Source organism: Balaenoptera borealis (assembly GCF_965194805.1).
Source record: "Balaenoptera borealis genome assembly, chromosome: 6".
Taxonomy (NCBI): Eukaryota; Metazoa; Chordata; class Mammalia; order Artiodactyla; family Balaenopteridae; genus Balaenoptera; species Balaenoptera borealis.
In genome coordinates, this window is record NC_138863.1 from 66,875,100 (window position 1) to 66,891,062 (window position 15,963).

At 34.7% G+C, this 15,963-nt stretch overlaps 1 protein-coding gene across 8 annotated transcripts in view; it reads right to left on the reverse strand.

Moving 5' to 3' along the window:
• The window catches only part of LOC309630238 (sodium channel protein type 2 subunit alpha), a 153,429-nt gene that overhangs the window by 30,148 nt on the left and 107,318 nt on the right, over positions 1-15,963 (reverse strand). For all 8 annotated transcript variants that reach the window (XM_082395191.1, XM_082395187.1, XM_082395189.1 and 5 more), the window contains 2 exons: positions 10,199-10,678; positions 406-526 (listed from right to left, as the gene is read on the reverse strand). In XM_082395191.1, the coding sequence (XP_082251317.1) occupies positions 406-526; positions 10,199-10,678 (601 nt within the window). The remainder of the gene's footprint in view (positions 1-405; positions 527-10,198; positions 10,679-15,963) is intronic.

Here is a 15,963-nt window from a genome sequence, read left to right on the forward strand (position 1 = left end):
GTTTGAAATGTACATTAATCAATTCATACCCATTATGACCTAACAAAACAGTAAACAATAAATTACTTCTTTGATTTAAAATGTTTTTCTTTTTTTTTAAAAGCTAAAGAGAGACATGTATGATTTGGCTTTCTCTCCTATAAAAGATTCTAGACGGCCACCAAAAAACCCAGATGGTTAACAGCATTTCTTAAAGTTGAACAGGAGTCACAAAAATAGAATATCTTATTACATAAATCTTACCTTTTCAAAAATCATCTTTGTTTTGATATAGAAAAAGCAATGAACAGACAAGTAAAGGAACAGTTGTTGGATAGATATAGACGATTAGAGCGAGCCCGGGAGGGAGAGAATAGATGGCTAGATCAGAGAAGTCTAATGAGTGTACACACATTGTTTCCTCACCTTCCGTAAAACAGGCTTCAGGTTCCAGAGATTCTTCAGGTTCAACCTCAGGTTGTTCTCCCTCAGCGGGAGCTCCTATGTCAACAGTGCTGCCTTCAGATGAACTAGTTGCATTTAGCTTCTGAAAATCAATTCCACAGAAAAGCTTTTAAAATATTTTCTTTAATCTACAATATAAAAATTTCAAAGGCGTGCCCTTAAGTCTTCTGTATTCATTTCCTTGATCTGTAATTTAAGAATATCTTAAACATAATGCCAGTCCGCTTTAGTAGAGGTGGGGGTCACAAGATTAGATACAGCACCACAGAATTTTTTCCTTTAAAACTATCGTGCTAACAACTTAAATAATTTTTGATTAAGCTCCTGTATAGAGAGAGATTCTGAAATAAAATCATGCAGAGAGCTTACGTAAGCTGCCAGAGTAGTATTGTGGTCTGTGACCTTGCTTTTGTAAATTAGTTTGCAAATGGTCTAGTTTGTTTTATTCTAAAATTGTGACCCAACCAACAAAAGCTGTATGAGTGTATTTTCATGTCAAATGCAGAAAAGAGTTGATCAAATGCACATAAACAGCAACAGTCTAAATTTACCCACTTTTCATTGACATGAAAACATATACCACTTGTTATTAAATATATTCTATAGTTTTCTAATTCTGAAAAGAGCAGCACATTGTTAGCTTTATAGCAAGAGCTGATATTTTGCATTCTCTTTGGCCAATGCACTCCTGTGTTTCATTGTGCATTTGGAAACTACTTGTTACTCTGGCACTCTTACCTCTCCAGTTAATAAAGGCAGAAATGAATCTTTGGTTGTTGTTTTGTTTTCCTTTAGGTTAAATCAAATACCACCAAAAGAAAAATATAATAGAAAGAAGTTGTTTTAAATCTTGAAATACAACAAACTTTAGCCAGGTCAGGTCATTCATGGGATCAATATAAATGAAGGGATCCAGTCTTTAACCTGGTCTTAAAATGCTGCAGGAGTGACACAGGGCCAGGTATGAGTGCCACACGGAATCAGAGTAGTTTGGGCCACAGCATTCTTGGACCTGTTACAATGTTATTACCATTAGAGCATAACATTAGGAAATGGCTGAGCTGATAGGAGCTACTTTATAAAGGGGATGAGGTAAGCATATGATAAAATGCACATTGAAATATGTTGAACCCACTCTAAAATAGATGGTGTAGTCAGTACTGGAAACATTATATTTGGGCTAAGGATTCTATCGATTTCCGGAGGAAGCTGGTTCCTTTATTTCCTGAAAATAATTTTCTTTATATAAAATATTTCCTTGGCATAGTGGTGCTGATAAAGTAAAAATATTTATATAAGCTATAGGTAGGATTGAAAATGTTTTTGTGTGTGTAATTTAACAATACCAATGATAGAAGCATAAATATTATATGTCTCCTCAATTAGAACTTGTTCAGGATTATTTTTAAATCTAACCAAACTACTTAAATCAAGGATTATATATTATAAGGTGCCTGAAGTTTGTTGATTTCTTTTTCTACTCACCAAGTATATCACAATACTAGACAGATACTCAATTATAATATTTTTACTGTTAAAATTTGAATATATTTTGTTTTAAAATGAAATATTATATGATTTTTTTCTAATTTCCTGTCCTTCATCTTTTGATTAGACTCTTTGATAAGTGTAGCTGTGTTTATAAACATGTAATTGACTAAGAAATGGCTAAATTATCCTATCAATCCCATCCATCTGATTCACATAAAGCTGTTACATATTAGGGACCTGAAAATACTGATCTTATCATTTACTGGATATTGAAACATGACATAGGTAATCAGAATACGTGAAGCCTGGTCATATATAATCTAACTACAAACAGCCCACAATAACAAATGGAAAACATTCCTTTTAGGAAAAAGGATAACACTGCAATTACAGATTGGGGGATGACCTGGGGGTAAATGAGAATCCATATTCAGGGCGCTTCACATTGGCAAATGACTGCATCAGAGCCTGCATCAGTGCTGGCTATATTACACGTCAGGTACTCAACAAATTTTTTTTAAAAAATGAATGAATGAATGAACTTCTTCATAACAGAATGAAGGCTAGTCCTTGACAGTGATTGGGAGAAGTCACCAGACAACATATTCCAGGGAATCTTGGTTCAAAAGTTTCTAGAGGATCTCTGTAACATCAACTACAATGCCTTTCATTTAGTGCAATGCCTTAGTACTGACATAGAATTAATAGATATCTTTTTAATTGAAGCCAAACATTTATATATTTAAAGGTCAAATCATTACTTTTTCAAAAGTACAACATAAAAGTATTCTGCTTTTCTAGAAGATGTATCTCACCAGACAATCTTTCGAAGCAAAGGTCATGCTTTTGCCATCTCTGCATCCCTAGGACCCATCACAATGTTTGTGTTTAATAGATGTTCATTGGGTAAATGAATGAATGACCAATGCATGCACTATTTTATTTTACCACTAACTACTTCTAACACCTCCTATCTAATACTTACTTTTACATTCAAGGGAATACATATAATATTCTCATGTAAGTACAGAGAAACACAAATCCTTCAAGATTCTAAATTGTGTAGGTAATGACCAACAACCCTTAGAATTTGAAGTGCTGTCTCAACATCAGGCTTCCAATTAACCAGACCTATGGTGAAACTATGAAATAAACTGTACTTTAACTCTGGAGTCAGGAAAACTAAGACTGACTCATTTTGACAATGTTTTTCCTGTTTCTACTCTATGCACATGGACCTACAATCCCAGCAAAGAATGGAACCTCTCTAAGGAAAGGCAATATCTCATCCTTCTCCATCTTCTCCCTGATGTGGAACAGCACAGGATCTACCTGTCACATTTATTACTTGAATAACTTTATTTGGTTTACAAATAAAAAATCTAGGGTACACATTAATCCTCAACACCAGCCAATCCAGTGTCTAGTTAGAGAAGGAAATGTGGCTTTAATCATCTTGTCAAAAGTCATACTGAGTCAGTAGCTGGACTCTAGGTCTTCTGTACCCCACTTTGCTAGGATTCTCTAGAGAATTTCTTTAATGATCCGTAAGTTAAGCCAATCTTTATCAATTTAAAACATTTAGTAGATGTGATATGTAATTAAACATCGTAGGTTCAAGATAGTGTTGGGATACTGTTGATTCCCATGTTTCATGACCATGAACTTAGTATTACTTTCTTATATTCATATCTTTATATGTATTAATGTAGAGTGAAGCTAAATATATGTTGGGATATTTTATAAACAAAAGTTTACTTTAAACAATAAGCCTGAGATATAGGCAAGAAATTCTGATTTATAAAATCTTTCTTGATAACATCAATTCAATGACTTTCTTAAAATCACATAAGAGGCAAATATCATAATATCATAAAATATGTTGACGAAAACAGTTAAAATGTATAAAGAGCCAATAAAAACCAAAGGAATCAAATTAAGAATACAAAACTCTTCAGCTTCAGATAAGGTCATAATTATGATTAATTCTAACTACAGTGCAAATTCACCAATTAGAATTATCAAATACACATCATTTTATGGAATTATTAGTACTCATATACTTAAAAGAAGAATTTTCAAATAAAGATTATTTGTAAATTCTCCAATCTAGGCACCATTCACTGTAAAATGCCACATGAGTAAGAGACCAATATATTAACTACTTAGAAATAGAACCGGTTTTTTTATTTTCAAGTTCCATTCTTCCCTTTGGTAAAATTTAGATGTTTAGGTTCCTTTTTTATTATTTGTGCTTATTTGCTGGAAGACAAGTGGACTGAATGATGTTGTTAGAACAGCCCTTCCTTACTCAGCCTTTAAGAAAATATGGATGTTCCCTCAATGTCAGGATAGTCAAGAGATCAAACAGGAATAACAAACTGTTATTTGCTATGCCTGGCATTGATAATCATTTATTTTCAGATGAAAATATTAGCTGAACTTTTTTTTTAGTGAAAACTTCATGTTACAGGGCTCTTACTATTGAAAATCTGCTGGATTCCTCTAAGTGTTGGGGAATTATAATCATAGGAGTTAAACAGGGCAGAATCATATTTTGCTTAATGATGTAATAAATAAATTTCAAGACACACAGTATTTCACTTCGCATTTTTAAACATTATACTTCTAACTTTTACTTTCCAAACTATTGTTAAACATTTACATGCCAAACTCATAGTCCTTCTTTCAGAAAGTAAAAGTATTTTTGAAAATAATTAATCACAACAGAAAAAGGGAGGGAAAACATCACTTCTTGTTAAGTTTTTCAAAGGCACACTTTTTTTTTCTCATTATGAAGTTAAGATATATTTTTGAGAAAATGTAATTAGTAAATATTGTATATATTTTGGGGAAAATGTATATTCTAAACTTAGTCAATAAAAGAAATTGGAATTTTTTTTAAAAAGAGATAATTCAAATATAGATTAAATCAAATATTCCATATCTAACTATTTTGGTCACCACAAACGGCAATATTTTGTTCCATATGGATCCTAATCTGTACTTAAAGAACTCTAGGTCATTTTACATGAAAAATCTTAACATTGAAACAATGAAAGAGATGGTTATGCTTACATTGGGATAGGCCTAAGGCCAAAGTGATACATTAATACTAGAAAGGAACTGCTCTTCTTAATAAGGAAGAAGGCAAAATCAAAACTATCATTATCATCGTACTACATTATCAGATAATCATTTTTGTCTTTATAATAGATACATTATAAAATTCTATAATCCATAAATAGCAGGGTCTTAAATATTTCTTGGGATGGCAAATGTAACCCTTATGTCGTGCTGACCTACCCCTCAGCATATTACCAGTGCCCCAAAGACACATGTTTGGCCAATTTTGTTCTTACATTAAGGATATTTAGAGCTTTTTTTATCCTTTAATCACTATCCCACTGGAAAACTTTCCCTTGAAGACTACACATTCTCCAGTATAAAATTATAGACGGGTTTCTATTGAAACCACTCTATCACTGCTTACCCAAACCATCTCTACACATCCTTCTCTCCCTTCCTACCCCTTGTGTTAGAATTCAGTATACTACTCTTTTAGGGAGCAGACAATGTTTTCTGGCCAGAGACATATTCAAGGAAATTGGAAAGTGTAATAATGTGAGGGTGAGAATAAATGAAGTCATTTGCATCAGTTCTACTTAGTGTTCCACCACACTTACTCCAGCTAAATCTCTTAAATACTGGTAGATGATATTCCTGATTGTCACTTTCCCTCATATACCTCTCTACACAGGAACTTGGAAAATGATACTCAGAGAATAAGAAAACTAACTTACCTCTTTCTAAGAAACTGGGAAAAACAAGCCATTATCCTAAGGAGTCAAATCTCACACTTTTCTGAAGAAGTAATATATAATAGGAAAAAATAATTCTCTCTAGTCCCTGTGTATATGTTTTTAGTATGTATCTGTGTTTAGTTGTGAGCATTTTTTACCTTGGGTCTCACTTTATATGACCAATGACATTGGTTTCATTCCTCCAATATATAAGGCATTATCTTTCATGAATGTAGAGTGCCAGTGACTGAATATTTTGTTCCAAGATACAAAAGAATGTTCCCAAAATGGCATGATTATCGCTCCTTCCAAAGAGGCAAATATGCTTATGTTAGGGTTGTTTTAAAATTTTAATGGTAGAAGGAGAGGAAACTGCATCTAAGTGACAAAGCATTTAATTAACATTTCTTGAAAATAATTAAATTGGGTCGAGCAATTTGGTTAACATATTTTAGCACAAAACTGTGATTTCAACATCAGGAAATGAAAGGTCCTCCAAATGGAGCCCATAGAAAGGTGTTACATTCACTGCCTTAGTTGCATGACTAGGAGGTCCCTTCATTTAATAAACACGAAAGGAGCAAAAGCTCACACTGATTCTCTTCCTATATGAATTTGCAGTGCATGATATATTTAAATAATATTCTTCAAGAGAAAGTTTCCCAGCAGGTCTGGATGAAATAAAGGAGAGACAAAAACACCAAGTACAGAGGAGCAACACGATGAAGAAAGTGGATTCCAGATCTCTTTTCAGAATGAATATACCACCTATAACACTGCTTTCCTTCTTTCCTTCCTTCCTTTCTTTTGGTGTAGAAAATGTATTTCCTTTTCTTTCATTCTCAAGAGTTTTAGGGGTAAATATCAACAGATTCTCCAAGGGAATTGTATTCTAAATACAAAGTACTTTTGGTAAAGTGCTAAATAGACATTTTCTCTGAAATGAAGCAGATAAAAATTGTACCCATGCTGGTAGCAGCCAAAACATAACATTCCAATTCATTTACATTCTAATCACATTAAAGCATCCTTTAGGAAGTTTGCACATGAATAAGGGATTGCTTTAATTTGCAGATTACCCTTCAGAAAAATTTAATATGACACTGAACAAAAAAATACCAACAAAGTACACTCATTGGGGCTTTATTTATTTAAGAAAAGGGCAGGGGAGAGAAAGCTTTCTGCAAGAGTTTTTCAAAGAGTATCTTATATTTCTCCTTTTAGACCCTTAGCACGTTCAAAACTCTGTAATGTTAAATGGTAATTAAATAATCCATAAAGGCATGCACTTTTACTTTTCACTGAATGTAATTTCTATAAAAATCTATGTAAGAAAATTAGCAGCTAACTCATTTTTTAAAAAAAGTTAGGGTTGCCAGACTTGCCTGACCATGCTTTATGACTCAGCATAAAAGCGGCTGTGCATGTTTTTATTTTACTGCCAATGGACGGGCAAGGAATGTAGCTGAGTAACATGCAGGCCAGTCAAAATTCATTTAGAAACTAATTATATTTATATATGTACAACTTGCTTAGGTAACCTGGGTAAAAGTGGTGGCACGAGCCTCTGGCTGGTTAAAAAAACACCAGAGCTGCATTCTTGATGGCTCCAGCTTGATTTTACCCCTGTGAGAAGTAAGAACGGTAAGCAGTGAAGGTCACCATATTGCACTAGTAAATTTCACTTTGAAAAATAATCATTGCGGCTTCAACATTATTAAAACTCTATAAGAAAAATCAATCATTCAAAATCACAAAGTATGAAAGGAATTACATTATATATAGTCAAAATAACGAGTTAAAACATATAATTAAGATATGAATTTAAAATAATATACTCTAGAGAATCTACAGAAAGCTGTCAAAGGATCACACAAATTTGGCAAAGATGAAATAGAAGTGGATTTAGTTCAAACACCTAAACAACCTCTGGGTCCACTTGGTTAGTCTGCCCTATAAAAAGGAATTCATTAGGCATTCCAAAAATTAAAAGGTGCTCCATTTTTTTCCTTTAATTTTTCAAATCATTTAGAAAAGAATGTCAATTAGCCTTATTCCATTTATTAATACTCCACATGTGATATTTAACAGCACAATCCAAACCTACCAGTTAAGGAAATGACCAGACAAAACTTGAAGGCAGAACACTAAAAAGATATCTGAGGTGGGAATATTTGCAATTCTTGAATAATTATGTCAGTTCTCTTTTGTTTTCTAGTGTAGAGTTACAAGGTAAAATACCAAAAAGTTAAAACGTGCACATAGTCCCTTCCTAGACTATTGCTCTAGTCCTTTATTTGTTTATGAGCTTATATTTAGGAAGTTTGATATAAAGCCATAATTAAAAATTTCACCAAATAATAAATTTTAGCACACAAGTAACAATCACTATGATGGGAAAGTATTGAAAGGACTCTACAGCTAAAGCAATACAATAATTCTGTCTACTTTCAACTGGCAGATCAGTTCTCTGCCTCCAATTCCAAAGTATTGACTTCACATATATTACTTTGGAGTACCTAACTCAAACAGAAAACAGATGAAAAAGCTTAATGGTAACAAGAGAAACTGGGAAGAGAGTTTGGATTTTTCCTTCTATAAGCCCCACCTTAACTAGATAATTCTCTAATGTCAAACACAATGATTTGAGATGAGGCAAAATACATGCTCCTTTGGAGAAGTCTGAGGCTTTAAAATTTCTGAAAATTAAGAAGACTGGATGATGAGTTAACCATACCTCAAAAGATACTCAGCCAGAAGTTTAAATTGACTGATGGCTTCAACATTTTATTCTCCATAATTCATTCTTAGTTAATATATTTTTTACTAGATAAAAATAAAAATTGACTTCTGTACTGTAAGGGAGATATTTGCTATTAGGTATAATGTCAAAATAATGAGAGGGGAATATATATTAAAATTTAATGACCGAATTCTATCTTCCAAATGCTGACTTTAGTTTCTAGTAATATACAATGCCAGAAGTTAGTCCCCACCCTTTCAGCATAGCGCAATCAAATACGCTTATCCAACATCTTATTAACTAGATCTTAAGATATTAGTTTTAAAATAATGATCTTATTAGTGAACAATTGAGTTCAACTAATTACAGCAATTATTTGTCCCAGGCTATAAGGTTTAAAATTTTCCCCTTTAATCTCATCTGTTATTTTGTGAAACTAGTAGCTATGGCCTTGTTACCTATATGCTAATTTTAGTACCTATATTTAAACTTTCTCTGAATTTCACGTTTAACATCTACTTCTATGTAATCACTGAATTAGCAATACTACCTATCTTACAAACAAGAAAAACGGAAATAGCGTCTTCTTCAGTCATCTTATAGAATAAATATAGTAATACTGATTAAAATATCTAAGGTTCCTTTCTTAGAAATATATTTTTGCTCATAATTTTATTAACTGATCCCTAATTTTTGTGACTTTGTTGCACTACTTAAATTGTACCCTTCAGCATCTCAAACTCCCCCAAATCATCTTTCTTAGAATGAGAATAATAATAGAGGTCTTTTTGTTCCCTGCCAATCACTTCAAATGACAAAAAAGAATGAATCTTTGTCTTTCGTTGTTATTTTTATTTGTTTATGCAAGCTTTAATCGTTGGGAATTCTGTCTTCATTTTTGTGTAGTTAAACATTAAGGTTTTAATTCCTTCTTCTCTTTATTCCCAACTCTGTGCTTATTAACCTATAAACAAACCAAGAACATATCCTGGTATTTATACTCTTCTAGTAAATCAAAGAATTCTTTAAACTACCAAGACTCTTAACTGTAGTTGGTAAATTTAGAATTTTACATTCTATAATGTATCAAGGCTTTTTGTTTGTTTAGAGAGCATGTACTGGGTTCAGTAAGGTTAAAAACATTTTCAACCTGATTCTTCATCACTACCTTCACTTCCTTTAAAAAAATTATTTACTTCAGGAAACATGAAACTATATGTAAATATCAAGCCAATATCCCAATCATACTTCCATTAATAAATATGCCTGTGAAAACTAAATAAGGTCACAGTTTGTAAATTATTCCATAAGAGCCAAGAATGTAGCAAAATGAGAATTGGAACTGCCCTCTCACCAAGTATTGTTCTAGTACATACAAAAAAACCACCATTGTGGGAGAATTATAAGGAAGAAAGTGTATAAATTGAGGCACTGTTCACAAATCAAAAATTATTTAAAATCCTCAAAAATTCATATTAATCTGAATATTCATATTATCAATAATTCAAAATGGTGAATATTTGAAAAAATGAGTCAACATATCATTTGTCTAGTTATATATTAAGGTACTGTCAATTTATCTATCACCAATTTTGCCATAGAAATTGTGTCAACAGATATTTCCTATTTTCTTACAGAAAGAAAATATAATTTTTAAAAGTCTGATAGTTTAAAGCATACATAACACCAAAATAACTTCTGACGTAGAAATTCCTACCTCTTTGCTTTCCTCCATATCTGACTCGCTGCTGAATTCTTCAGTATTTAAATTTTCAAAGTCAGATTCTCCGACAGCAATTGGTACAGTCACAGTGAGGCTGGGGTTGTTTATAAAGGACATGTAATCACTTTCATCCACAACGTATTTTTCTACACTGCTGCCTATGCCACTGGTAGTTCCATTTCCATCTTTGAGATAATTGAGGTCTTTGCCTATTTCTATGGTGGTATGGTTGGAAATACAGCTGTCTTTTTTGTTATTTAGATCTTCAAGAGGTTTAATTTCATCTAAAGCTTTCTGCTTTCTAACAAAGGCTTTCTGAATAAATTCACGTATTTTTCTTTTAACATAATCAATTCCTTTCTGCATCCTTCCCACAGCAATCTGGAGATTATTCATTTCATTATCATCATCAGTGGCGGCAAGATTGTCAGAACTGAATGAACTCAAGAGTAAGGCCAGGAAGAGGTTCAGAACCTAAAACACAATAGGAAAATTGGTGATCAAAACATTCCGTTGTTTCTATTGCTCCGAACTACAAATTTTCCAAAACTGTTCTTACACCTCACTTTTTGCTGACAGGTATTCTTTCTAGTTTATGGTAAACTATCCTGGGGAAAAAAAAAAGGTGAATGAAATAAATACCTGGCCAATATAAAATAATACTATTAACACTAATTCCTTTTTAGTCATTGCAAAATTACTGAAACCACTGTTGCATAAAACTTCTATATTAAGTTCAATTCCAAATTTAAAATTTTAGCTATCTAGATAACTGTACAGTGAAAAAGAAAAAAAACCTTTTATTGGGATGTTAAGTATTTTCCCCATGTAACTTGGGTTTTCCAGGACACTGATAATTTATTATAGTTTTATTCCTGAAGCCAAAGATGATTCCAATATATTTAAATACGATTTTATTTTTATGTGTTTGTACCAACTTTTGCACTTTAGATAACTTGTCGATTTAAAAAAATATATATACCTACTGCTAGATCAAAGTTCCCAGTTTTTGGTTCAGAAAATAATGGCCACTAGACTTATACAGTGGTTGGAAATACTATAAAGAAATGGTTAGAGACCACTAATTAGTCTATAACTTGGGTCTCCAAAAATAGGACCCACTGATATGAGTGAGTGAAAAGATTAGTGACCATACCCCCACCATGCACACTCAAAAAGAGGTAATTTACTAAGGGACAGAGTACTCCCATGGGCACAAGACCAAGTAATATAACTTTTTTCAGAATTTGATTGATAATGTTCATGAGTCCCTGACTATTCAAGCATACAGAACAAAAAAGAAGGATATGGCCCTGAAGGGATCCAAAGACTAAAAGTAAATAGTACAGAAGAGGAATCCTAGGAAAAATTTTAAGTAAAACTCCAATGAAAAGGATGCTGCATTCTTGCTATATTCCTATCTTTCCAATAAGCTAATGAGGCTCAGAGTTCCTTTGTCTAACCAGTACGAGTTAGTCTAACCAATTGTGGTAAGAAAGGTAAAAACCTATAAGACCCAACAAGGACTGCACATAATTCTGTGAGTCTATATTGACATCTTTCAATTGCTATACCATGTCTGCTAGTATTCATACTAAGACCTGCTCCTTCACATCAGAAATTTACCAATAAAGTTATATTTTATTGTGATTTGCCTTGAATTTACTTTTTGGATGAAAAAACAGATGCAAGAGAAAAAAATTAAATGTTACATTTGGGTTTTATCCATTATAAAACTGAATTTTGGTACCATAATTTTTTTCTAGATTTGATTTCCTAAGGTTTATTAATGAACTTTTCTATTAGGAACTTTTTCTTGGCAAATATCAATCAACCTTCCCAGAGTGAGATCCAACTTATAGTTCCTCTTCAAAGCATTGGAACAGGTATCTATTTGTGTCATTTACTGTTATATCTATATGGCCTGCTCCCCTTTCTCATTAGAATTATAATGTTGGGTAAGAATCCAGTTTCTGTCAATTTTCCCAGTGCTAAGCTTACAAGATTGTTGTAAGGATTCAATTAGAAAATCCATGCGGCTCTCACAAAGCTACTGGCACATGGTAAACCCTTGAGAAAGTTTAGCTGTTACCATCACTGTTATTAATACTATGATACGACCTACCCTCTGTTACACTATCTTTCAATTTATCTTTTTTTCTTGGAAATGTTTGTGTGAGCCAAGCTGAACTCTTTTTCTAGGGCTCCTTTGTTACCACAGGGGATTGATCTGCATAACAACTGGCCAAGGTGTTGGTTGTGATCAAAGGCAATTTAAGGGAATACAGTTCAACTAGCTTACTCCAGGACTGAAACCTGGAAACCTGTCTCACACGTGGTCATGGGCAGACCTGATAGCTCATTGAGTGAAAATGACTCACACGTCCCCCAGTCTCTTGGAATAATAATTTCCATTTGGGGTTCAGGATTGGAATGTATTGCACGTATCAATACTGTCTCCATCCTGATTATTATTATTATTATTTTTTTTGGCTGCAACGCGGGCACGCAGGATCTTAGTTCCCGACCAGGGATCGTGCTCCCTGCAGTGGAAATGTGGAGTCCTAACCACTGGACCGCCAGGGAAGTCCCTCCATCCTGATTCTTCTTTTTTTAAAATTTATTTATTTATTTATGTCTGTGTTGGGTCTTCGTTTCTGTGCGAGGGCTTTCTCTAGTTGCGGCAAGCGGGGGCCACTCTTCATCGCGGTGCGTGGGCCTCTCACTGTCGCGGCCTCTCCCGTTGCGGAGCACAGGCTCCAGACGCGCAGGCTCAGTAGTTGTGGCTCACGGGCCCAGTTGCTCCGCGGCATGTGGGATCTTCCCAGACCAGGGCTCGAACCCGTGTCCCCCGCATCGGCAGGCAGATTCTCAACCACTGCGCCACCAGGGAAGCCCCCATCCTGATTCTTAATTGGTGAGAAGAACCCAAAACTTTCACATCCCTCCTGTGTGCTAATGCTCCACCTTCTCTTAGACATAGACGAGACTGCGGTGGCTACTTCTAGAAGTGGTAATCTTCAAAAAATCGTATTTTCCTTCTGCAGCACTTGCCTTGAACCTATAAAAGGATTTCTGGCCATAGTGTTAGCAAACCAAGAATAATAGCCTGGGGAAAAGCAGTCTGTGGCCAAACCTCTGTCTTGTCTGTGGACTAGGCAGTGGTTACTCACACTTCTCGTGGTGGAGCACCATACAGAAGTTTACATGTGTTAACAGAAGGTTATGTCAGCTTGTCTTTGGGGGACATGACCCGTTCTGGTGAGGATGAGAAGAAAGGATTGTAGGAGGCACTGCATCAGTTTCAGTCAGTCTTATTTAAGCAAATGTGATATGAACACATTTTCTTAATAGTGGTAAACATGACAGATACTATTACTACCTTAGTTACTCCAGAAAAAATATCCAAGATATCACAAAAGGAGGAATATTTTTTAACTTATAGTAAAACAAAAAAAAAGGGAGATTCTTTAATTTTTTAAAAAATGTACAGAATTTAGGGCTTCCCTGGTGGCACAGTGGTTGAGAATCCACCTGCCAATGCAGGGAACACGGGTTTGAGCCCTGGTCTGGTAAGATCCCACATGCCGCAGAGCAACTAAGCCCGTGCGCCACAACTACTAAGCCTGCGCTCTAGAGCTTGCAAGCCACAACTACTGAGCCCACGTGCCACAATTACTGAAGCCCGCGTGCCTAGAGCCTATGCTCCGCAACAAGAGAAGCCACCGCAATGAGAAGCCCGCGCACCGCAAGGAAGAGTAGCCCCGGCTCGCCGCAACTAGAGAAAGCCCGCGCACAGCAACAAAGACCCAATGCACCCAAAAATAAAAAAAAATTTTTTTAATGTACAGAATTTAAATTTATGCCAATAGATGGAAATTATTATTTTATAGGCTATATCTTTTTATGCATATACAGCCATCCAAATTAATATTAAATGTCATCCATAGGTATGGATACTTCCTGAAATTCTCTTTTCAACTTGAATCCTCCGTACAGTTAGAGAGATGTGTCTTATTTCAGTAAACTAATAGATGACATGTGATATGTTGAGTTTCCTTCTCTTTAAATTCACTCTGTGTTTTCTGGCTACATGAATTCTACCAAAACCCCCTTGCTCATTGTCACTTTCCTGATAAAAAGCCATCTGTAGCTCTGAATTGCCTACAGAAAAACTCCAATTTTGTTATGCAAAGTCAGCCTTTTCATAAATTAAACTCTACACAGTTTGGCCCCAAACTTACTTTCTACTACTCCCACTATGAATTCCCTGTTGCTTGTGTCTGATCTGCTCACTCATTGTTGTCATAAAGGGTTCTGTTCTCTGCCTTTTATTCTTTTCTTCCAGTGTATGCCAAATATATAAATGAAATCAAGTCAAATCTAAAATCAAACCTATGACCTTTTCTTTGTTTCTTTTCTATTAACCCTATGACCATTTCTTTCTGTTCTATGAAATATTGCACTTTTCTGAAAGCAAGCAAGTTGTATTCGGAATTGTGGTGGCTTTAAAGTAAATCTACAGGGGAATTCCCTGGCAGTCCAGTGGTTAGGACTCCACACTTCCGTTGCAGGGGGCACGGGTTTGATCCCTGGTTGGGGAACTAAGATCCTGCGTGCCACGCAGCATGGCCCAAAAAAAAAAAAAAAAAAAAAAATATATATATATATATATATATTTATGTATATAAATTATTTGATACTCTTCCCTTCAAAAGTGAAAGCCTAATCCCTTTTTCTTAAGTGTGAGTTCTTTTTAGTGATTAGCTTCTAATGAATACAATATGGCAGAAGTGACAGTATGTGACTTCAAGATTAGAACATAAAGAGGGCTTTCTCCTTGCCCTTTGTTTTGTGTCACCTGCTCTGGGAGAAGCCAGTTGCCATGTCATGAAATAATCAACAATCCTATGGTGAGATACATGTGGAGAAAAACTGAAGCCTTCTACCAACAGTCAACAAAGAGGAATTGGGACCTCCTGCCAATAGCCATGAGAGTGAGCCTTCTTAGAAGTTGATCCTCCAGTCTTAGTCAAGATAACTGAGTTCCCTGCCAACATCTTGACAGCAACCTTATGACAGACCCAGAGCCAGAAGCACCCAGATAAGGTGCCCCCAAATTTCAGACCCACAGAAACTATGAAATAATTAATAAGTGTTTATTGTTTTAGGCCACTGTTCATATTTCTGGATTGTACACTGTTCATGTTTGTTGTTATTTTAAGAAGAGGTCAGAATTATCTAAGCTAATACTGAGGAGGTTGAAATCTTGGGATAAATAGAAATAAATGATAGTCTTTTGCTTTTTTTCCCCCCCTCCCTTTTCTTTTCCTCTGGGGAATTGGAAGTTACTTTGATGTGAAAGGAAATGAAGTCTATAAATTGCATACTTTAAAATATTGGTTACAACTATTCCACTGGACTGGGGCCTAATCAAGCACCTTAGTATAATAACTTTATATTTAAAGTATAAGAGCCTGATCCCTCTTAGAGAATCTACTGTCCTTTCTTCCCCAACCACTGGGTCCACTGCTCCCTGGCTTGGGACAGTCTACCTTTCTTCTTACCGAGCTAAATCTTACATCTCAGTAAAGATATTTCAGGTCTGAACTCCTTGACAAAGCCTTGCTTGATCATCCTTGCCACTGTAAAGCAAAGTTTCCATCTTGTGAACTTGACATATAACACTTCACTTTCACGTTTTTTCACTTACTAGCTCATATTTTTACTCCTGTTTAGGTAAATGTCATATCACAATG